At 40.0% G+C, this 25376-nt stretch overlaps 1 protein-coding gene across 1 annotated transcript; it reads left to right on the top strand.

The window, feature by feature from the left end:
- The first annotated feature begins 1235 nt into the window (after positions 1 to 1235).
- On the top strand, positions 1236 to 23570 carry frmpd2 (FERM and PDZ domain containing 2). The gene is made up of 30 exons (XM_006807262.3): positions 1236 to 1344; positions 4572 to 4696; positions 5311 to 5474; positions 5718 to 5783; positions 5879 to 6058; positions 6172 to 6247; positions 7611 to 7698; positions 7983 to 8139; positions 9342 to 9413; positions 9748 to 9922; positions 10011 to 10146; positions 10234 to 10372; positions 10642 to 10794; positions 10919 to 11104; positions 11596 to 11755; positions 11889 to 12081; positions 12849 to 12937; positions 13146 to 13226; positions 13415 to 13522; positions 13796 to 13912; positions 16581 to 16789; positions 16940 to 17017; positions 17650 to 17743; positions 19141 to 19226; positions 19909 to 20104; positions 20561 to 20775; positions 21312 to 21378; positions 21459 to 21665; positions 21983 to 22059; positions 23512 to 23570. The coding sequence occupies exons 2-28, from the start codon at positions 4576 to 4578 to the stop codon at positions 21494 to 21496; spliced, it is 3444 nt and encodes a 1147-aa protein (XP_006807325.2). The 5' UTR covers positions 1236 to 1344; positions 4572 to 4575; the 3' UTR covers positions 21497 to 21665; positions 21983 to 22059; positions 23512 to 23570.
- The last annotated feature ends 1806 nt before the right edge of the window (positions 23571 to 25376 follow it).

The raw sequence follows: 25376 nt of genomic DNA, 5'->3' as shown, positions 1-25376 counted from the left end.
CATACTTTGTAACATTTTGACTTATCAAGGCCTCAAAATCAATATATATCCCATACATATAATTAAATTATGTATAAGTAAAATACATATGACATTTTATTCAGCACCCTACACAGATTTGGTGTTGGAGAGGCAGTCTCCCATTGAGTAAGAGAACAGTACACAGATGGGCTCACACCACAAAGATTCACACCACAGCTCACTATCTCCATCTTTGTTTGCCATTTTCACTGACCTGCTCACTGCAGCAGCGCTAATCAGTGATGCCCAATTGTCAGATCAACACCTCGAAATAAGAAATCACACAGTGGACTTCAATATTTCATCGCTATTTCATAGCTTATGAACTGCAATATTTATCATTCCAGCCCCACATTTTCTAATATATAATTATACACAGCTTTACACATCAATTACCTTCTTTTATTTAGCTGTTTATCCATTTTTTTTATTATAGTAAGTTTATTAAATCAATTTCCATTCCTTGTCCTGTCAGTACCTTGTCTCCACACTTCATCCTGTTGTGTATATAGAAAAAAAATGCTTACTCTGGCAGAGAATGGGGGAAATGCAGATGTCTCTACGAAGTGCTCTTTCATATGTTAGGGTAATAAAATAAGTGATTAAGCAGACAAAAAACATATGAAACTGCCTCCCCAAAATGACATAGTCTTCTCAAGGAATATTTAACTTTTGAGCCTGTCTAATTACAGGACTTTATAGTACTGAGGTATCCGAGGTTGTAACCTACATCATTTACAACTGAGTTGTTATTTTGCAAGTTTTTAAACGCAAAGCTCACTACTGATGATGCATTGTCAGCATACTTTAAACAAAAGAACCTGGGCCCAGTGAAACATAATGCTTGCCTGTCCACAGATGCATAAATCCAAGTTTCAGAAAATCACTTTTAGAGAAGTCACATGAAGCTGTCAGTAGCTGCATGAAGACACTGTGGTTATTCCTGCTTTAACCTAATGTGTCACTAGTAGTTGAAGCATCAGATTAACACAGTGCTGCCTACAATGGATTGGTGCTTTGCTGCCCCATCTGTTGTTAGCTTGCCCTGCAAATCCAATTATGTTCTTAGTTTCCCCGGTCTAAAAATAGTAGAAAATAAGGGAAAAGGGCCACGTCATTAGACGCAAGCACAGGGGAAATTTGTGCTATGGGTTCTTTTTGTTGTGATGAGGAGATGACTGGGGTATGACGAACTGCCAGACGGGAGCGCTGGGATGAGGGAGAGGTGGGTGGAACGGCAGCAAGGGATGCATAAGAGGAGGAAGGATTAGGTTCAGAGAAAGGAACTTAAGAAGAATCTCTCCAGATACTGGATGAAATAAGGTAGGCTCCATAATGTGTGGAATGCAGGTTTTATCATTTATAGCCTGAGCAGTGCTCATCCGACAAAGTGTAAAAGTGTGTGTTTGCGTACAGTCACACAATTTGTCACCAAAAGTCAGCATGTTTTGTACTTTATCCTTCGTGTCAGCTGCTATAGCTACTCACTCTCTTTTCTAGAACAGTCCTGGTAAGTTAGCAGAACAGGGAGCGGTTGAGGAAGGCAGAAAACACCCATTTCAATCCCACACACAGTGAGTGAGATACAGCTTATTAATAAGAAAAAACGGGAGTATTTTACTGAGCCGCCTTCATTTTTATCTGTTTGTGTGTAAGTGACACAGAGCAACTGAAGTCATTCATCATGTGCTCTGTGTGAAGAGAAAGACTGTGACTTTTGTCATTTATGTCAGCAATGCAGTGACTTACTTTCTCTGCAAGAGGTTTTATTTGGAGCTGTGATTTTTAAATCAACTGTTGTACTTTGCCGTTATTTGTGTCAACGAATGTGTCTGCATGCCAATAAAAACATCTTAAAAAAAAGAGGGCTTTTCATTGAAGGCATTTTCAGTGTTGGGTAAAACTACTTTGAAAGTATAGGTTTGCAAACATGTTGGAAGAAGCTGAATAACAGAAGTGCTACATAATGGTAAAGTCTTATAAAGCGCTTTTCTACAATACTCTCAGAGCACTAACATCTAACATTCATACTCTGATTGATGCATCTGAAAGCAACTTGAGGTTAGTATCTTACCCGAGAATATTTGGCATGCAAACCCACAACCCTCTGATTAGCACTCTACCTCCTCAGCTACAGCCACCCCAATGGAGTAAGCAATTTCGGTTAAAAACAACATTATTTAAAGAAATAAACACGTTAGTTCTACATAAATCTGAAAAAGTGCACCATTCACTGCAGAAAGCAAGAATTTTAGTTATGTCATGTATACACTTGAGGACCGACAGCTTGATCCCCAATCACGCCTATACATGATCACTAAGCAACACCCACCCTTGACTTCCAAAAGGTCAAGTGTGAGGCAGTGGCTGCCTGACAAATACTTTACCTGGGCATGGCTTTGCAGTGGTCAGCAGGGAGAGAACAGCATGCTAAAAAAAAGTGCTTAATTTGCAGTAAAGAAGCAATGTACAATAAAAGTCCTGCATCATTTATTTCCTTTTACAGCCCAAACTTATTTGAATCGTGTCTGCAAAGGGCCTTAAGAGCTGCCTAGATGATCGTTTGAAACTCAGCATTGCCTTATCTCGAGAATAGGGATGGAAAATGACAGTGGTGATGAACAATAAGCCGTGTTCAGCTCTGAATTTTTTTGACATGACTTGCATTGCAAGGTATTTTCGTTGCGTTCCATTAAGCTTCTTCAGTTCTCCAGTTGTTACTGGTATTGTGCACTGGCTTTAATAGACATGTTGTAAGAAACATGTCTATTAAAGACGTCGACGCCTGACCCTAGGTCATCTTGAATTAAATCAAAGCACACGTAACCTGATTAACAGAGCTTGGGTTACTTGGCAATCGATCATGTTGCCAGGCTCGGCACAGTAAGCTTGTCTGCTTTCTGTCACTGTTTTAATGCTGTTCGTGTGTCAGGAAGGTCATAGAATAAACTGCATGCCAAACTTTAGTCCTGTCCAACCAAAGAACCTGCCACCAGCACAACCTAAAAATAAACTGAATGAATAAATATAGTAAATTAAAGACACCAGCGTGAAAACAATATATAAAGCCTCGACAACTTTCCATGCCTCCGCTTTTATTCCTTCATTATACTGCAGTGGCAACAAACCAGGAAACCTTATAAGTTATTAATGTTGCTAAGTTGTGTAAATGTCTTAGGTTGTTAATCTGGTTACATTACAGCTTGTTATATTTCCTGTACTATAAAGAAATAGTAACTTAGTTTTCTCCTTCGTCTTGTTATTTGCTACAAACTTTGTTGACAGGTTTGTTGTTGCTGATGATGATAAGTTTTTTGTAAAAAAAAATTTGTGTATAATCAGTTTTGTACTTTCCCTTAAATTCTGTCATATACACATGGCGTATTGTTACAATAGCCAAAGTTTCAAATAATGACGTTACAGAATGTACAAGTAATCCCTGTAAGCCATAAGCTCAGGCTTCAGACAGCACTTAAGGTTCAGGTTCAGACAGTTTTTTTCTGCTCTTGAGTCTGTGTGATGTCAGGGAGAGATGCTGAGAGCCCCACCCTCCTGACAGGCAGCCAATCAGAAGAAGATTGCCTTTTAGGACGGGCGGTCTTAAAGTGAGAGGAGATAAAAAAGACTGAGGGGCTACAGTAATATCCAGCATAAGATGCATTTTTTTCAACAGTGAGTCATGCAGGGCTGTTCTGATCGAGTCCAAGAACAAAAGCTTTGCCTTTTTTCTGGTTGTTAACGGAAAGAAAGCCTTTCTAGCACTTCTTCTAGTAATGCCAATTCTTTCCTTTAAGAAATCCCACTTACTCAAAATATATTTTATATAATTTTATAACATTTAGGAACTTTAAAGCCAATGTTAAAGTAAATATAAGCAGGTAAAAATCAAGGATTATTGCATTTTAATGTGTTCAGTTGTGACCCATCCTGCATATCTTCCTGAACTGTATTAAGTATGTATTGTTTAAAATACATATATTAAATTTATAGGATTGGAAAATGATAATAGCGATGAGCAATAAGCCGTGTTACATGTTGCTGCTCAGTACACCGGATGTTTTCACTTACTGGAAGCTTCTCAAGGTAATTTAGCACTTCAGAAATCCTTTAACCTAAGCACATAAGTGCTTTAAATGTGCTGATCACCACGCTTTGCTCAGCAGGCTCTTAGTTAGCGCTGATAAAGAAACTGATTCAAAAATACACTTACAACATCTAACGTTTTCTGTTTCCTTATCTTTCATTTAATCTTCAGACGTGCATACCAGTATGATTTGTTAAGAAAATATGCTAAGCGCTTGTCACAAGAGCTTTCATTTAAATTAAATTCTATTGACACAAAAAAGGAAAAATCAACTTTCAGAAAGCTTCGATGCCATTTGATTGAGTATTTCATCTAAAATGAGTCTATTTCACAAAATGTAGTGTAGATGAACATCTGAACTTTTACGTTGTAACATAAGGAAACAAAGAGCCTTATTCTCTTGCAATAAAATAAAAATTTGGTAATGGGGTGCTTTGGGTTTATCTCTTTTGCTCGTGTATCCCAGAAGTATGGGTACGTTTGTGACCCTGGCAGAGGTTTTGGAGGCCCGGGGCTCACCGCTGGATGAGGATGAGGTCTGGTGTCTGCTTCTTGCCACCACAGATGCCTTACTTGAAATCTCCAAAAAAGGTAACCTTCCTTTATCACCTTCCCAGTTTCACAACTGTTTAAGGACAGGGCTTGATTTAAAACCTAGACTGTACAATAAAGATGGATATAGCCACTGTACTCAGTGTGTGAGGTCCCATTTTGAAACCTTTCACCTTTGCCATGGTGTTTTCAATGTGAAAAGGTCGATGTAGATGATTACAAAGAAACCAGGGGACAACTCATAGTCATAGACTAACTATTTGTCAGTTAGAAGTTAAGGCAGCTGTACAGTGCATCCTACTTTTTCTTTCTTTTGATGCTAAGGGAGCTCATAATGTACAAAATGAAAATCATGATGTAATTATTAGGACCAGAAACTAGCAACCAAGACTTTAAATGCTTCCATACATGAAAGTTTATTGATGTTTTAAACTGAGGGCCCTTTCCCCATGAACCCAAAGAAGTCACCTTCTCGTTGACCCCCTTTTCAGATCTGAAAGTTACATTTAGTATCTCTGATATTCTTTCTCTAGTCCAAAAGTAATGTTCAATAACAAACACACTGTGGCTGAAAGCATGCTCTTATTCAAAGAAATCTCTTTTTATCAAATCTCTCGAGCTGGTGACAAGCTTGTGGTTTGCTCTCCGTTTAGGTTCAGGCAACATGTGCAGCGTGCTGAGCCCAGGCTCAGTGCTGCTCTCAGCCAACGGGAGTCTGGCCTTCAAAAGCTGTGCTCGAAATGAAGACGTGGCCTCCTTCACAGCCCCTGAAGTCCAGCAGGGTCACACCGCCTCCTCGAGGACTGCAGTCGAAAAGGTGTGTTGTTGTTGCTTTGAGGTCTTTTATATTGCAGTGCGTGCTTGTTCCGAAAAACAGATCTTCCACAAGCACAGCTGTGGCCAATTTGCTAAATATGCAGCTGACTAAATTCGGAAAATCTTGCACTGACCAAAAGAAAAACCATAATTGGAAATCATGCATGATACCTCGTAGGATTAAAATTGTAGATCAGGTTAACTTATTTAGTAGTCACGTATTTGGTGTGTATCTACTCTTCAGATGGTTGTATACTCACTGGGGATGACTCTTTATTGGTGTGTTGACTATCACCTACCTCACAACCAGGTACTCCTCTTATATCTTACCATAATCTCATTCTTCTTTATTCTTAGCACTTGCGTGCCATTCATTTTGCTTTTCTTCTGTATTTTTCTCCCCAGCCAGTCCAAATAAGTGCTGAGCTGGAAGGTTTGCTACTGAGCATGTGCGAGGACATGATGTTGAGAAGGACGGACCTGCTAACGGTGCTGGAAACCTGTGAGCTACACCACAAGGCTTCAATGCTTCCTCCTGCAGAGCGTCTCATTAGGCAGCTGGTGGAGGATGTTTACAGAAACTCGGTGAGTAGTGGTTAAGTGGTTAGGTTGAAGCTCAGCTCGTTAGCTGAGATCATGTCTGGTTTTGATTTTGTGATAACTCTGTTTCCTTGAGTTTGACAATGATTTCTTTACAGGCTGATCACGTCTCCATGGCTGATAATGGATCCCAGCTAACAGACCGCAGTCAAGTGGTCCGGGACAGATTACACAGTAAGAAAGTGCTTCTAATTGTCAAATATAATGTTTCTGAAAAGTCTTATTAGCTTAAAGCATTAGAAAAACAATAGCACTTTCATGTCTGTATATTAAATGTAAAGCTGCTGCAATCAGCAGGTATAGTTCATTAGTGCTCATTAGTGAAAGTGTAGATCTAGTTGAGGTCCACCTAATAGGGGGAAAGCAGGTCTTTCATCAGTTAGCACTTTGTCTGAAGAGGGAAAAAAGAGTTTAATGTTGATTGTCAAAGGTCTGGTCAAAGTACACTACCTAACAATGCTTTACAATAGCATGAGAATGATGTCAGTCCTAACTATAGTGCTGATTGGTGCTGAACCAATACTCCTCTAGTGGCACTGATAGGACAGGTACTCTTCAGATGAGTCATGTTTTATGGTCTGTCCCACTTTTCTCTAACATTTTCTGTGGTAAACTAAGAGTTTTGTCATTTCTCACTGATTTGTGTCATTCTACGTTCTTTCAGCTTGCTAGCTGTCAAGTGCCAGTGTCCCAATTTTGACTCCTGACTGTGTGCACTGCTCTGCTTGCTGAGTTAACTTATGCTAAATATTAAAGTTAACAAAAGAGAGAATGTTATACTAGTATAAGTTATGCTGTTCCTTCAGGGCCCCCTGAAGGAAATCCCCTTTCCTACTGTCCTAGAGACACATAACTGTGTTAAGTAACTCCCAAGAAACAGTATAAATTTACTTGAGTCACTTGTGTTATTTCAGCAGAATACTGTGGCTGGTTAACTCAATGGCTTTTCAGTAAATCAGTTTAACATTTTAGAGTAAGTAAGGTTTATTTATATAGTGCTTTTTAAGAGCAGAATTCACAAAGTGCTTTACAGTACAGAAGTAAGTATACACAAATTAAAATAGTATAAAGAGATAAAAATAAATAAGAGCAAGCCCGCACAGGTGGGTCATAAGTTTCTTGAGTAAACACAGTCTAACCTTTACATAACCTCCATCCATGCATCCATTCTCTTCTGCTGGTCCTTGTGAGGATCGCGGGTGCAGTTTTTCACTGAAACACCACAAATGACTCAACTGAAGAAAACCTAATTTGTTCTGTAAATCTAACTACATTATTCTTTAAAGCCAACTAAAGTTGAGATTTTTTTAAAGTATAGATAAAGTATAGATTTTGATATAAAATGTGTTTATTAATGAGCCACAGAAGTCTCATCATCCGTGGACAGAGCTTGTCCCTGCTTCCAGGCTAAGCTAATATGCTAAGCTAACTACATGCTAGACATGAGTGGTATCAGTCTTTACCCTGCAAGAAAGCTAAGAAGCATATTTTAAAAATAATATTCAGCTTTTATGTGACATACATGTTTATTTTTCAGGGAGCTCTTTTAGTAACTCAACATGGTCGCTGAAGAAGAAGATGTCCGGAACATTCTCGGGGGTATCTTATTCAGCTAATGCCACAGGGTATGAAATGTGTTTTACACATCTTATAACAGCTTTCTGCCACATTTTAAATCCTATTTTGTTTGCGTCACAGGTGGGCATGTTCAGTTAAATGTATTTGCTTAAATCAGGTGTTGTAAAATAACTAAAAAAGACAGAAACCATACAGAGTAGTCAAATCCCAAAGGAGTGTTTAACAAAGCTAGTTCCATCAAAATGTTACTCCTGGGTGCACAAGCTATCATCTCATGAGTGACGGATCTCACCTGCCATCAGACTGAGAATGGAAATCTAATTTTCCCCAGGATTCCCTTGGGAGGCCGGCAAATAGAGAGGTACGGCAGCTGGCAGCAGCTGAACCGCAGCCCCGGTAGTCCTTATATGGATGGTAATCGAAATGCCAACTCAAGATCCCTCACACAGTTTGACTCCTCAATGAGTCTGAATGATAAGAAAGTAAAGGTGAGTGCATTTGTGACATTATATTATAGTATAGTATAATGTTTCCCAAAATAATTGTGATAATGTATGTAATTTGTGAATCATCTATATATTTAGTTATTACTACAACACATTGAGAAATATGGTCTTTTTATATGGATTTCAGACTTAAACAGGTTTTGATTGTTAGATTGATCAGAATCAGAAACATACCTGACCTTAAAGAAGCACCCAAGATAAACAAGGTCCTTTCGAAGCTGACAGTGAAGAGTTCATCAGTCTGTGAAAGACAAAGTAGGCAAAAATTTTCAACAATGAGAACATTTTTCAGTTTTAGCTATAATATTTGTTTCTTTTGTTCACTGATTGCAAAGACTCAAGAAAACAGTCTTCAAAAGTAAAAAAATAAAATAATATGGGATATTCTGTTAGCATAGGTTAGAGAAGGAACAAGGGTTACAGGGATAAGGATTTGGAGCAACATATGCCGCCATCCAGACTTTTTTCCCTTAACGAATTGAGTAGGACACCACTTCCTGTGTGTACCACAATCACACAGTAAAATTGTCAGTTGCACAACCCTCCAGTGGCGTATCTACAAGGTACCATAGTTCCCCCATGTCCCAGCTACTTTAATAAAGTTTAAATTTAATACATTTGTATTTATACTTGTATTTTTTATTTGTTGTGCCACTTTCTGCTTTTATGTTTTCATTACAAATGTCATGCTTTGTACCCTTTACCTTAAAGGGTACTTATTATTTTACAGCTGAATTACATTATTATAGATAAACCACAAAACCAAATACAAATAATAAGAATGATGAACACATAGAACATTAAAGAGATATACAAGCAACAATGGATTAATACTTATGATCCAGTAATATGTATATGTTTCTGAAAAGTGCCATTCGATGTAATGAGTATTCTTACTTAAGGTGCTTTAAATATATCTTGATTATGCAGCTTGTGCACTATTGAGCCACTTAATGATCATAACTTTTAGTTAAATAAAAGGTTTAAATACTTCTAAACACACTTTGCAAACCAAAGACCCAACACAAAATTATGTATGAAGGCTTCTGAAGTGTCACTTTTCACATCAGAAATCTGTAAAGTGGCAGAGATGTGAAATATTGGATTTAAATTGTTTTGGAATCACTAGACCAATAAATTTGGCGGACACTATATTTTCCTCTCCATTTTCCTGTGTGTTGCAGGACATGGGTCCTGAGTTTATTAGAGTGCTGGATGAGCCGCTGGTTGTCTTGGAACTTCCTGGATCCATTGTGGTGAGTACAGTCCTGATATTTTAGGAGATTTACTTTCAAGGACACACAATACTAGAATACTGCTAAATGTGTTTACTCAAGTACAGTTTTGATGTGCTTTCCTCAGTTGCATTGGTCTCTGGTTTAATGGAATATTAATCAGTTTAGTTTCAAACTATCCATTTTAGAATTCTGAAGAGTAATATTTTGCAGAGTGAATATTTTGTCTATTCATCTAAAAAATTATATCTTTCATAATCCATTTTGTTCATCTACAACCAAAATTGACCCGTCAGTCCTGTTAGATTAATTAGACAGATAAAAATCCGATATTCTCTGACTTCTATTTTTGCAGTCAAAGAAAGGGAAATCTCCTACCACTCAAAGAGAGCTGAGTGTTGTAATGCCGAATGGCCAGAGCATCCTTGTCAGGTGCGAGGTGAAATCCAGAGGAGGAGACGTCTTTGACATGATTGTGGCTCACTTCAACCTTGTGGAGCATTTCTACTTCGGCCTTGCTTACATTGATGGTAAACGTTTTTGTGTGGTGCGGGTATGCTGTAACTGATACGTTATCAAGTCACTAAAGTTTTTTTCTTTTCTCTCTTCTCTGGTCAGATAATGAGTTTTTCTTTGTGGACAATGATACCAAGATTTCTAAAGTTGCTCCAGATAGCTGGAAAAAAGTGCCTACTGCCACCTTTGTCCTTTTCTTCAGGGTCAAATTCTTCATCAACGACATTTCTCTTCTTTTGTATGTTGTTTTTCCCCATGTTCGATTATTGCCAAAAGCCCTAGTTTGAGGGAGAAACTTTTGAGTGTGTGTGATCTTCTCCATCAGGCACAAACAGACCCGACACCAGTATTACCTCCAGCTTAGGAGAGATCTTTTGGAGGACAGGCTGTCCTGTCATGAGGAGACTGCTCTGTACCTAGGAGGTCTGGCCCTGCAGACGGAGTATGGAGATTCCATGCCTGAGGTTCTGTACCTGAAGCTAAACTATAGTTAGAATATAGTTATATGCCGTCACTATAGTTAGTTAGTAACTCATATATAGATTGGATCAAGCTGGAATCCAGGTAGAGTGCTTCTATAGATCCTGCTTATCCATCATACCCTTAGTTTGGGGTGAATATTTTGATTATTATTGTTTAGCTTTTGATCCTGATGATGTCATTATCCTTTAATTCTGTTCAGAAATTATTTGAATAGCATTAACATAAGTCCGTTATCTGGTGTTGTTTGCAGGTATATGGTAGGGGCTACTACCGCCCTGATCAGTATGTCTCCAAGAGCGTGTTGGAGAAATGTGCCTTGCCTTACATTCAGGGGGAGCTGTTGCGACTTCACACCAACAATGCTCAAATGCTCACCGACGAATCAGAACTTGAATTTCTAAAGGTATCAAACCTGTCTTTATTGTGACAATATTTAAATAATGATGCAGTGTGTTTTACTATATCTTCATAGCTGTGACCACTGTTAGTCTCACAGAAATGGTGGTTACTGCTTTGTGTTTTCTTAGGTGTGTCAACAATTGCCTGAGTACGGCGTTTCGTTCCACCGTGTGACACGGGAGAAAAAGCCTTCAGACGGAGAGATTATTCTTGGGGTTTGTGCCAAAGGTGTTATTGTCTATGAGGTGAAAGATGGCAGTAGATCCACTGCTCAGACTTTCTACTGGAGGGAAACAGCAACCATCTCGTCTTATGTGAGTGAAGTAATGGTTTCGCCATTGGTTGGTAGTGACCATAAACTCTGTGTAAAGGATGGAGCTGTTGTTTGCTAAGCTATTCTTAAGTCTCAATAAGTTCTGGCTATCACCGTATTAAGTCTTTGAAACCATACTCTTTCATGGTAGCTGCTTGTCCATCACAAAGTTGGCCGGACCTTAAGCTCACCCTGTTGAGTTATCCTTCTGGATAGTAATGGAATTCAAAAAGTACTTTCATAATACTTCACACTAGTCATTAAGACCGTAAACCTAGCGGAAAAATATTTACTGAGAGCATGAATCAAAGGAGCTTAGGGCCATTTGCCCATAGACTTCCACACAACCAGACATCTCTTTGCAGCCAGAGTAGTTGCCTTCTGCTGGTTAGGAATGAGACTTGGAAGCTTCCTCCATGTTTTATACAGTCTATGGGAGTGACACATGGTTTCCTTTCATGGTCTAGAAAATTTTCCTTCATTTTTCCGCAGAAGCATAAATTTGTAGTAGAGTGCCGGGGCAGCAAGAAGAAGCACACGTTCATCACGGAGAGGTCGAAGATAGCCAAGTACCTTTGTAACCTTTGTTCAGCGCAGCACAAGTTTAACAATGAGATGAACTCCCGTCAGCTGAGCCACAGCCTGGTGTCAGGTTAGTTATTTTAGTGTTACTCTGTCTCAGTGAAGAAATACACCAATCTCAGAAGAAACTAACAAAAACACAACCATAAAGTCTACTCTGCTCTCCAAATATTAAAGAGGACTTCTGCCTCTTTGTTCTCCAGAGGACAACATTGTGCAGTACGCAGCAGTGTGCCGTGCTCAGAGCAGCCAGCTTAAGTCTTCCTCATGTTCTGAGACTCCTCAGGATGACAGCGGTCTGACCACGCCTCAGAATGAGTCCTTGACCAAGCTGTATGATGATGTCACAGCCAAGATCGAGGCCCGCATAAAACAGCAGCACCTCAACGAGCAAAGGTACTTTGTTTTCCAGCGGTTTTTACAAGCATAACGCTGTTTCCCGCACTGAACATTCAATTTACAGATGAACCAAATCATTATGACCACTTAAGGAACACTGATCGTGTTGTAGCATCTAATATATACGGATATATTAGATGATAAGTGAACAGTTGGTTCTTGTAGGAAATGTGTTGGATGCAGCAGAAATGGGCAGGTGTTAAGAGCTGAGTAACTTTGACAAGAACCAACTGGTTGCTGCCAGCCACTTGGGTTGGATCATCTCTGAAACAGCAAGGCTTGTGGTGAGTACTTACAGGCAGCAATACCTAGGGCAGGGACAAACCTCCAACTGGAGAGAGCATGCTGGGGGATGTGCTGGAAGAATGCTGATCCAAGTCACGCCTTACAGGACTTAAAGGATCTGCTGCTGTCGTGTTGATGCCTAATGCTACAGGACTGCTTCAGAAATCCATGCTTTGGTTTGTGAGAGCTGTGCTGGTAGTGCAACGTGAATACCAACTAGTGGTGGTCGTAATGTTTTGGGTCATCAGCTTTTTATCTCATAACTGTAGCAACGACAGAGAAGCAATTGGCTTTTATGGCCCATACTTTCATGAGAATGTCAGTGATTCTCCTGCAGTTATGTAATCCTTATCTAGATTATTATTTTTATAAAGGTGTACTAGACAGGTGAATAGAAGAGGAAAGATATTAAAGCTTTCATGAAGTTACCACGGGTAATTTTTTTGTGCTTTGTGTTTCTTATTTAATACTTGCTCTAGCAGTCAGCGCAGCAGCAGTGGTATGCTCTCACCATCGTGCTCTCAGAGGAGTGGATCTGAAGCCCCTTGTGGTTCGCCAGCAGCCCAAGGTACACTATATAACCAAACACACTTTCAGCCACTTTAACCGACACATGACAGGTTGTTTACACCAAGTACTCTTATGATAGAGCAGCATCTTAAAAACGTTTAATTCTGGTTGGTTGCCTTGTGATTCAATGCTCCATCATCAAGTCATTGAAACACAGCTGCTTTTCCCACATGTTAACTCTACTGTTAAACTACATTTTTTTGTAGAAACTCCAACTAAACTGGGGACACCATCTGAGAGAGAAGTTATATGTGTTTCCTTAAAGAAAGACCCAAAGCTTGGCCTAGGTAAGCTAAACTCACTTTGTATATATAAAATGCTGTTTTCAGAACCAGCTGGACATAACTAATACATGTTAGATACAATCATTGTGCCATTTCATATTAATACTATTCTGTATAAATATGTGTGATGGTTCCTCTGGAATATGTTCAACCCAACAAACTCTCTGTTCATCTGGTTTATGTTTTTACAGGTATAGTAATAGTTGGCGAGGACACAGTAGGGCATTATGATTTGGGCATCTTTGTAGCCTCTATTGTGCCTGGTGGACCTGCTGATAAAGATGGACGCATCAGAGCTGGTATGGACTCATGTGGATATTTTACTTAAAGTTAAGTAACACCACATAAAACACTTAGAAAGAAGAAAAACGGATTCCAATATATTATGCTGACTGTTTCATCCAGCATCGTCTTTTATTCTAAGAAAAATGATGCAGAGAATATGTAGCATGTAAGAAGAAAGGAGGACAAAGATGGCACTTGAGGTGTCTGTTTGAGGTCACATGTAGTCTGTACATGTATTGTCACTGGACACTAGCACCATTTAATTTCACCATGACCTTTGCCTACAGGTGGCCGACTGATCTCTCTGAACCACATCAGCCTGGAAGGTGTTACCTTCAGCGAGGCAGCAGAGGTCATGCAAAACAGCCCAGAGGAGGTGCAGCTTATTATCTCACAGCCGAAAGGTGCTTTGTGTGCATGTGTGTATGGATGTATGTGTGTGTGTGGTTACTGTATGTGTGTAATAATACTTGAGTACTTGTGACCTTTGACCACTTTTATGTGTAATATTGACGATTCAGCTGCTTTTTATATTTTTTCTACCTTTTAGCCTGCTAGCAACATTTCAGTTTTTTGTTGATTCCACCTTCCAGCCTCCATTGTCACTATAAAAAGCTTAAAACCGCAGTCTCCATTTTGACTTAAGGCTGAGAGTGTTAATATGTGTTAGCATTTTCATGCTTTCTGCTTTGCCTTACATTTAAAGTCCTAAAAAAAGAAACATAAAACAGGATTACGTAAATGGCTTGTATACTTTAAGATTTTAAGACTCATATCAATGTAAATAAATAATTTTATTACATGTTCTTATTTAAAACCAGCAATATTTTTTCAAGCAGATTCTGTTTAATTTTGTTTAAAAAATAAGTATTTATAATGGGAAACTGCCCACTGTTGCTCTGTCCAAGAGTTTCAAGCAGATTTGATGACAGATTGCAAGACTAGCAAGTACCCAACAGACTTCTTTTGTTACTAGTCAGGTTTCAGTTCATGTGCTAGCTTGTATAGACCTAGCTATCAAAAAGAGACTACAGAAGCACTTAATACAGGGGGCTCCGATTACCATTGGGACCACTGTTGCCTTCACTCCCGACTTCTTCTCGAGCTCTTCTCTCAGCCTTGGTATTTCTCCAGCTTCTCGTGTTCCTTCGTCCTGATTTTGCTATCGCTCAGTATAGCTACATTTACCACTACAGCCATCTTCCTCTGCTTGTCCACCACTAGCATGGCTGGTTCGTTAGCCATCACCAGTTTGTCTGTTTGTACCTGGAAGTCTCACAGGATCTTAGCTCTGTCATTCTTGACTACCCATTTTGACCTCGGGACGTCCAGGTCATACATGGCACACATGTTATGTGTACTATGCCAGTCACTTGGTATGGCGTTCCATGTATGCTCTGCCTGCTAGCATCTTGCACCCTGCTGATATGTGCTGGATTGTCTTTGGGGCATGTGGGGCATTACACAGCCCACACCTGGGGTCTTGCCTGGTGTGGTAGATCCCAGCCTCTATGGCTCTTGTGCTGAGATTTTGTTCCTGTGCTGTAGGGCTGTGTGATATGACCAAAATCTCATATCCCGATATAAGACATCTATCGTCCCGATAACGATATAAATCACAAAAATTTTACATTTTCTGTAAATTTTATGAATCTCGGGCAGCTCGACTTGCATGAAGTGTTTCCAGCTGGGCGTCGTGTACCTGGAGTCGAGTGTTTTAACCGATGCATGAAACGATACATTTTTAGACATAAGTTGTAACGGCCGCCTTTTTCTTTGTGAGTATTTATTACACGGCGTGCTGCGGGGAAAAGCCTGTTCTAATGTTTGAGTCTAAGGTTTATTTTTTAGCACCTGGCAGCTCTTTTTTACTTCTCATCTGTAAACACTCTGCATACTCTTTCACGTGATTCAGTTATTTTGAAAAGTCTCAACAGGATCTTGAGCTTTATTGTGAAAGTTTTATGTGGAACATAAAAAAGCGGACACGCGATGCTGTTACCGTTGTTGTTGCTAATGACAACGCATAAAAACAGGCGCTTGTCCGTCCGTAGTGTGGTTATATTAAATATAAGAGAAAGAGAGAACATTAAGAAATTAATATAGCCACTACAGTGACCATCAAAACGATGAAAAAATATTGCCGTAAAGAGTTTATTTTGCGACACCACGAAACAAACGGTAGTGTAAAATGAAACGATAGACGTTTTTATATCGTCATCCGATATATATCGTTATATCGACCAACCCTACTGTGCTGCCATTATTAGTGCTGCCATTTAGTTCCTGATGAAGGCTCTCATGGTCCTGTTGATCTTGTATAGTTAGGCATTCCAGCATCCATGTGTGGGGTATTGACTCATAGGCTTTCTTGTAGTCAATCCAGGCGGTGGTCTTACAGTCTTGAGCAACAGCTCGGTCTACCAGTAGCTGATGTTTTGCCCCTCTGGTATTCCTGCCAATTCCTTTCTGTGTCCCGCTCATTTATTGAACCATGTGCCTGTTCATCGTAGCTGCTAAGATGCCTGACAGGAGCTTCTATGTGGTAATGAGGCCGGTTATTGGCTGCTAGTTGGATGGGTCCGTTGTCTTCTGGAGGTCCTTGGAGATCAGGACAGTCCGGCCTCAAGTTAACTATTCCGGGTGTCTCTCATCTACAAGCAGCTGGTTTATTTGTGCTGCCAGATGCTCACGGAGTGCAGTCAGCCTTTTTCAGCCAGTAGGCATGAATTATATCAGGGCCTAGTGATGTAATTCTTCACACTGGGACCCTTTCTTGGATATATGCCACTGTGATGGTCACTGGACCCTGTTCAGGAAGGTTGAGATGGTCTGCTCTTTGGTCCAATAGCCACTGAGCATTGTTGTTATGGGTTGCGTCCTTCTCCCATATGCTCTCTAGCAACTAGCTAGCTTAGATAAATTAAAAAAAAACTACTTTTTTAAAACCCTACTTTTTTCACTTAAAGTAGGGTTTAAAAAGTTTTTGCACTACCCCCATCTTTGCTGTTGCAAAATTATCCTGTACATTTTCATTTAAGATTCTTTGAATACTGTTTCTCTTTCTTACAGTGTCTCTGCCATTATCCACAGTTCCCATCAGTCCCAGCAGTAATAATTGTCGTTCTCCTGGGTTGAGAAAATATATATCCCAGACAACACTAATGACAGATGGACGATCGAGAGATGATAGCCTTGATGAGATTGTGTCAGTCATGATGACTCCAAAGACCAGCAAGAAACTACACTTCCCCCCTGAAGTTCGAGTTCTCAGTACACAGGTAACATCCAAGCAGTTTAGGGATTTAAACTGTGATAATTCTGCACAGTTAATTGCTAAATATCTGTTTAACAACCTTCTTTAAGCATACTTCAGGTGAGGTAAGGACGAAGCTTGAACTTTGTGTTGTTAATGTCTGTGTTATGTTCAGGATAGCTGTTCTGTGAAGCCGGAAGAGATCAGCATGGAGCTCAGGAAGATATCAGGAAATCTGGGCATTAGCATATCTGTAAGTTTGTGACATGAATGAATATAGAATGAACAGATTGGGCAGGAAATTGCCCATTTTTAAGATGTGGACTACAAACTGAGATTTTGAAAATAGCTTTTTTGGTATTAGCATTCAATAGCCTGTACGCATCTAACTAATGTGTTAAGAAGGCAATAATTCGATTAAAAACATTAGGCTTAACAGTCATGGAGGACAATTAGTACAGCAGCTCATCTCCAGCAGTAGACTGCAGCCAATCTGATTAACATCTATGGTCTGACAGGATTAGAGAGAGTTACCTTTCTTGACCTGATCTGCACTGGAAAAGAAAGCAATACCACACTGTAAAGTACTTTGTAGTGAAAGCTCCTCTAATAAATGTTCTTCAATAAAAACACGCAGAATGGATGATTTAGGAAAATAGCTAGGATACAACCAGTTGACAGTCAGCTGAGTTGAGTTCTCCATTGCAAAGAGACTGAGCTAGATTGACTGGAGTATGCTGAGAATCTGTCACAGAGGTTGCTCTCCTATTTTATTCAAAATAAACCTTTTTAAGCAACTTTATTATCATTATATCACAGTATAATTATCAATATATCTATGTTGTCATCAAGTTAAACTAAGGTCTTCTGTTAATGATGGTTTAGGGTGGCATCAACACTAACCTTCCTAATGGAGGAATCTACATCAAGAGCCTTGTTCCAGGAGGGGCTGCTGAGAGAGATGGACGTTTGCATATAGGTATTACACTCTTTTGCTCTTTGGCTCTCGGAGGAGGTGGACGCATCTTTCTCCGTCTCCCTCCCTTATCTTCCCTGCTGCTGCTTCTATGTATTTGTCTAGTCTCGTCTCTAACTCTAACCCTCAAAGAGTTTCCCAGTCTTGTTCTCTAAAACCTAAAGAATTATGGATTTGATCAACTGCTCCCGTAATGGAATTGACACCCTGCTAGGCTTGGTAGAGCCCGATTGTCCTGCGGAGACGTTTGCTGCCGGATACTCGATGGTCGGTTGCGTTGTGTGTCTGGTGACACTCTCGATGGAGGACATTGAACGACATCTACCAATTTGGAACCACGATAACAGAGTTCGAGCTGATTGGAGCTGGCTTGGAGCTGGCTTATCGAAGAACAAGAAGCAGCTACAGCTGTTCAAAGTCCCATGAGGCTGGCCGACATGATAGACGATGGCAGGGCTGTGAGTACTCAGACTGTGTTTTGAATGCAATATGGATAACATCTTGGAGAAGAACAACGGGAATTGAGATAATTGGTGACCAGTGATGGACATTAGACCAACTGTAAAAATTGGATGCAGTTGTTCGCACTAAACCCAAACATTCACCATCTTCACTCATGCGGCCCCCCTGGCGCCAGCTGAAGGCCTGCCAAGGTTGAAGCTGACTGGAACAACAAATTCTTCCCATGATAACAGGATTGTTGTCAGAACTCTTTGTACCTCTTTCAAGGCCACCTGGGTCCACTGGAGACCGCCCGGGCGTGGTGACACTTTCTCTCAGCTGAACACGGGATACACACATGCACACGCACGAAACATGTACACTGATACTGATACTGATACGCCCTCAATATCACCCTCCCTCCCTCGATTTCAACGCCTCCTGCTTACCTCCCATCCGATGTGGACAACGGATCAGCTGGAGGCGCAATCGAAGATTGCAGCGCTCCCAGATCAGCTGTACACACTGGAATACTCTCCCATGTTGCTTGTCTGTGTTTTATTGTGTTATGGTGTGTTGATATCTGTGCATTGCTGTATTATCCTTTCGTGTTACACATTTCGATGTTTTTTTCCCCCTTGCTACCTAGCCTGACCTGTCTCCCCAATGTGATGTTTGTGTATTGTATGTACGGTCGGCAAGGTCTGTCATCTCGGTTGTGAGAAACTGCAACTGACAAATAAAGGCTATCTCATCTCTCATCTCTTACACTCTGTGTTAAATCAAGCAATGCTAAAACCTAATGGTTTAATCAAATAAATAAAAAAAAAAACAACAACCCAAAAGCAAATAACACGGAGGCACAAAGGAGTCAAAACTACAATATCACACATTTGTAATTGTAAAAAGAAGAAGTGTTATAGTAAGAGTTAACTGTTTCTTAACTCTTTCATTCTCAGGTGACAGACTGTTGGAGATCGACGGCACTAACTTCCAGGGCTTCACCTACCAGCAGGCTGTGGAGTGCTTGAGTAAAACTGGGGAGGTAAATTCATGAAATGTGACTACAAGGGACCAAGGATTACCAGTGTCTGCATTTGATGGTGACTTATGATTTAGCCATACTAATGATGTGGATTTGTGGATGTCAATGTGAGAAACAACTACTGCATGATGAACTATCCAAAAGTATAAAATCAGATTTGTGTGCTCAGACTTAAAAAAAACTCCTGAAAATCATTTGCCGTCGTATTAGATACAGTTTGTAACTTTATTGGATCTCAAGCGATCTAAAGTAAGGTCTAAAATAATCTCTCACTCAAGTGCCGGTACTGCACTCTGTCTATGCTGCTGTCCATGGTGCCAACTATAATACCCTGACAGTATAAAGATGGATTTAGTTCACTTCCATGATTCTGGATTTGAGTTCTATGTCCTGTGGTCATTGTGTCTGCAAAGACACTTAAAGATGAGATATGAGCGAGCACAACGTCCAGACTGAGCCACATTAGTAGAAATCCAACATGAATTCCATTTCAGTCCAGCTGCAAATGGATTTATCCTGTCAATTTTCGGTCTCATCTCTGTGCTTCATATCAAACTGAATTCTGTTCCACCGTGGCCATCCATTTACATTTTTCCTTTTGTTACTCTCCTATCTCCCCCCCCCCCCCCCCCTTTTTTTTTTTAACCAAATCCCAATCTTGTCCTGTGTTCTTCTATCATAGGTAGTGTCCTTGGTTGTGGAGAGGGAGTTGGTCAACCTACCCAGGGTCTATCTTATTGCTGACACCAGCAGCACTGTATCCAATCCGAACCTGAGTTCATCTACCAGCCAGCTAAGATGCAACAGCTCCTCATCTGTGAGCACTACTTTAAACACGATATCTGATCGGCCCTACGAGTACAGCTTTGTTACTGATGGTACGACACCTCAGCTCAGGTTTAGAAATTAATACATTAATACAAAATTAATACAAAATGCTTAATGGCAAGCACATCAATGAGATGTTTCATGTAGTTAGTCAGGAGGGATTTTAGACCACTATCTTTACAAAAACTGTTACACAAAAAGGTGTAGTGGGGAAAACAGGAGACATCACTGTGACTTGACTGAAGAGCAAACAATACAGATTCAGACTGGCCTATCACATAATCCTTCCAGAGAGGAAAAAAAGGAAAAAGGAATAGGTGAATAAGAGAACTTTTAGGAGTTGGTGTAACATATTCGTAAGCATTTAAGCAACATGAATTAACAGAAACGTTATTGAATGAAGGCATTTACTACACACTCTTCTATCTTCCTTCTTCTTCTCCTTTGCCCTTCCAATGCTTCACCTTATCATTATCCCATTACCGCCCATATCCTCGACCTCAAAGACAACACCAATGAAGTGACTCTGATCAAGAATGAGAATGGGCTGGGCTTCAGCTTCTTGATGTGTGAGCTGGACCCGCCCATCCGAGATTTTGGGAGCCTCGTCCGGATAAAGCAGCTTTTCCCGGGTCAGCCTGCTCAGCAGAGCGGCAGAATCCAGGAGGGAGATGTCCTGCTGGCCATCAATGGCCAGTCGCTCAAGGAGCTGTCCTATCCAGTATGTGGAGATGCTAAATTAAAGTAGGCAGTGCAAATGCAAATTCATCCTCGGGGCTGTAGATTTTGTGGTAGATGTTCATTGAGATGTACTTGAGAATCTTTTTGAGTAACTGGGTCATGATTACTGGAAAGAGACATCACTGCTGAGTTTTTCAAATGTACTTTTTTGGTGCTTTGAGCAGCACAAGGCAAGTACAATTTAGTTCTGTTATATTCAAGAGCAGGCTGACATTTTTACAGCTGATATCTACAAAAGTGGACAGCTCACACCAAAACAATCTGTAGGATAAACAGCACTGCAGGCAAGAGGGAAGATTAATTTGATGTGAACCGTCCATTTAAGCTTAATCATCTGTGTTTGCTAGTTTTGTTAGTGGGCTTTGATTTTCTTCCATTCAAATCAGATATAGTCTTACGATACGATGGATTTTATATAGCTGTATGAAACTTGGTTTCTATGCAGTATATACGATGATTAAAATCTCAAAAATATCTGCATGCATTTTTGTTTGTTATCAACTATTCATCCTGCAGAAGGTGCTAAAGCTTTTCAAAACTTCTCCACCTGAAGTCCAGCTGACCCTCTGTCATCCTCCACCAGGTAAATACGCACTCTGACACACACGCACATACACGTTTCTACATGCACTGACTTCACCCACTTGTCTTCCTGTTTACCAGGGATTCTTCCTACAATTGATCAGTTCGCTGGCTCATGAGTGACCTCATCGTTACACAGCGCTGGCATCGTCTGAAGCAACCGTGTGCTTTAGAACGAAGCAGGAGGTGGCGACGGAGACTGTAGGGAGAACGGCCGATAAAGCTGTTTTGATCAGTTGACAGGAACATTAAGCTGATCTACTAACTGGACTCCAACACTGTAGAAAGGTCAGGAATGTTCCACAGCGTCAGCTGATGTGACTTGACAGCAACACTGTGATAAAAAGCCTGTGGGAGTTTTGTCATATGTGATTACACGGTCACTTTTTATCACTGTCAGAAAGACACTGGAAAGTCTGTTTAATGGTGTTTGAGAGTCCACAGGGATAAACACTGCTCTTACATAACTAACATTGTAATTTGGCATAATGTTGCTAACACTAACATCTTACATAATGTGCCATGACATGAAGGAATGTAACTTTTATTAGATTAAGAGGCTGTGCTTCTAACTAATAATGAAAGTTTATCTTTGTTTTCCAAAGAAATAAAGACGGGATAGAAGAGCAGAGAGGCTGGAGACACAGTACGGCTATTTCTGGACAGAATATCTGATGTATAGGTGAGTGTCTGGATAATGACAAATAATAATGTTATTGATGTAGATTGTTACACCCAGACTGTGCACATAATTTCTGTAAAATTATTTTAAAATGGAATGATTAAAAAGCATACATCTTTAATGTCATTAAAAAGAAACAAACAAGAATCAGAGTACAAGTTTAAATTTATTTAGGATTTTTCCTCATCGACAGAGGATTAAAAGTGTGCAAACATGCTCAAATATATAAATACACCCACTGAAGTATTTTAATAAGCAGTGGTGGAGGTTCTATAATGTCTCATATAATTTCACTCAGCAAGATCTATTAACTTCTTGTTATTGGTAGTTTCTCCTTGCCAGCATAAAAAGGTTTGACAGCATTTATTGGATTAACCAATACTCAGAACAATGGGAAACTCCAGGCATCCCAGTGAATAAAAGGGAGAACTGTAGCTTTGCACAGGTTGGGACAGTTTCTCTGAACCATTTTTAAACAAGTTCAGATTCTAAGATCATCGGTTCAAACAACTGTACACAACCACACATTATTCAGATTTATTTCCACTATCTCTGGAAGAAGATCCAAATCCCTAGATGACAGAAAATTAAGAGAAACTTAACATCTGCCATGAACTGGAAAACGCTGGAACACCAGTGTCAATGTTCACAGTGAAGCAAGTTTTACATTTCTTGCCAAGCAAGAACGAATCCCCTGCACCTTCAAGCTTAACTGAAATTTGCAGCTACCCAGATAAAAAGTCAAACGCCAACTGGGGAAAATTTTTATCGTCAGATGAGACAAAGATTAAGTTATTTGGTCAAAATGACAACAGGTATGTTTAAGGAATATTGAATGAGGTCTTCAAACATAAGAAGAGTGCACCAGCTGTCAAGCATGGTGGTTCGATCATCATGTTCCACGGCTGTTTTGGTGCAGTGGTACTGGCACATAAAAAAGTGGATGGGATAATGAAGGTGGGGGACTACTTCCACATTCTTCAATCTCTCCCTCCTCCAACCAACAGCTGGGTGGTTGAAAATTGCACACAACTGGGTTTTCCACCAGGACAATGATCCCAAACACACATCAGTTTTGGAATGGATAAGGCAGACTAACATTGACTTTTAAAACGCCCCACACTCAACCCTATTAAAAGTTTTAGACTATGCTTAAAAGTTTGGTTGGTGCCAGAAAACCAACCAATTTAAATAAGAACATCGACCAAAACTGTACCAGAAGCTTGCTACTGGCTATCACGCGTCATCATAATTCTCCTGCCTATACCCCACTGTGAGATCTATCAACTCCCACTGATCTTAAAGTGTTTGTTCATATCATATCCACAAGGTGGAAGCATTGTGCTACATGTAACAACACTGTCTTTGCCTTGCACCAGAGATCACTAGTACTGAGTCTTGTGTTATGACTTAGTTCATAATGGTTATGGTTTGTTTTATTTTTCTCCACAGCAAACATTTTGGTGACATCAAAACAAGAAGACGACTGGAGCAAACCTCTTGAAGTGACAGGATATTTTCATTCAGAGGGACGTAACCGTCATCAGGCATTTCTGTGATCCACTAACTGCTTCTTTTTTAATTTGAGTGAAATTTTGAGAAATGCAAACCTTCATTTTCTCACAAAAACAAAAGCAATTAAACAGAGTATGACCTGAATACGGATGATCTGCTCCCAAACACCCATTTAGTATATGAACAAACTGGGCAGCACACACAAACACACACACTTCCCTGAGTGAGGAGCCAGCAAAGGCCCCTCATAAATAAGGGTTCCTGTATTTTCAGTGAAACCCAGTAGTGCATCTGGATCCCATCAGAGCTTGTGTTCTCTTTGCAAATGATCCCAAATGTTTCTAATTATGCCAGTGGAATCGGCACGAGGATGTATGAGCATGCATGCGTATGTTTCTGCGCGCGTGTAATCACCCTAGCAGACGTGTACGCCCATACACTGGCCTCTGTTTATTCATGAACTGAGTAACGGAGATGGACAGCGTGGTTTGACCTCTGCAGCCTCTGCTAAGGTCACTGCTCGTGGTGATGACGGATCAGTGAAAGACGGGCTGGAGATGGATTTGTGCGGCCTTTCAGATGTTTTCTAACCCTTGTCTTGTGGTGTACTAATAATTAAAAAAAATCCTCCACATACATTTTCCATACATTTGGATTTTGTGCATGACTCTACACAGAAGGGAACATTTCTTTAAGTCGCACTTTGTTGGATTTGAAAAACAAAAAGGTAACAACCATTAATCAGTGACTTTCCCAGTTTTAGCAGTAAAAGCATTACCAGAGTTGCTGTTTCTGGAAGCAGGTGTTCCAAGTTAATAAAGTAACCCCCTTTTGTTAGATTTTCTTTAGGAATAGTTTCTTAGAATGCCCATAATAAAAAGTGACAGCTGAATGACCAAGTGACAACCTCCAAAGGTGGAAAACAAAAACAAAGCCAACATCTTAAACCAATTTTGCTCATATAGGTAATATCCACATTCATGTGATTTTTCATACAAGACAAATGTGTAAATGGTATTAAAGCTTGTTGTGATAACTATGCTTGCTATAATCACTGTAATAATCAGAAGACCCCCTGTAAGCAAGCACTTGGTGAGAGTGGGAAGGAAAAACTATTTTAACAGGAAGAACCCACTGCCAGGACCAGGCTCACGGAGGCGCAGCCATCTGCCATGACTGCTTGTTGGGGGTGGATTAAACAACCAATTCGGTTTGTAATTGGAGTACATTTTGGTTTTGGCTGCTTAGCTCTTTTTTTCCTGCTGGTAAAGGTTAGCATCCCATTTACCAGCAGGTTAAGGATGCTGCTTTGCTAACCAAACTAGCTAGTCAGCTGACAAACCCCCCAGGCTGATGGAAAGTACCAAAATGCTAAACTGGAGACTTTGAAACAAAAGTCCAAAAACAACAGTGACATTTCTGACACACTACCGCTGGTTTAATTCAAAATGACAATGCAAAACCAATAGTAGTGACTTCCATCTTTTATATACAGTCTTTTGCTGCAGACCTGATCATATCATGAATTAAACTTAGCACAAACTATAGCGTTAAAGAATAATTTTACTTTTGAATAAAGATGGGTTAAATAACTAATTAAATAACATTCCTTAAAAAAATCATTTCTATTTTTACATCTTATGGTTTCTGCACACTTCTCTGTGGCAAGGTTCAGCAGCTAAGGACATTATTAGCCAATGAAGGCAGTACAACATTTAGTAGATATTTCCCCAAACCTGGTGGGGAGTAAAACAGAGCATGAATAATGGACCTAAACTGTGTGTGTTTGTGTTCATGTTTGT

Source organism: Neolamprologus brichardi, chromosome 8 (assembly GCF_056152115.1).
Source record: "Neolamprologus brichardi isolate AB-2024 chromosome 8, ASM5615211v1, whole genome shotgun sequence".
In the NCBI taxonomy this organism is placed as follows: domain Eukaryota; kingdom Metazoa; phylum Chordata; class Actinopteri; order Cichliformes; family Cichlidae; genus Neolamprologus; species Neolamprologus brichardi.
Note: the sequence above shows the minus strand (reverse complement) of the source record. Positions and strands in the feature narration are given on the sequence as shown.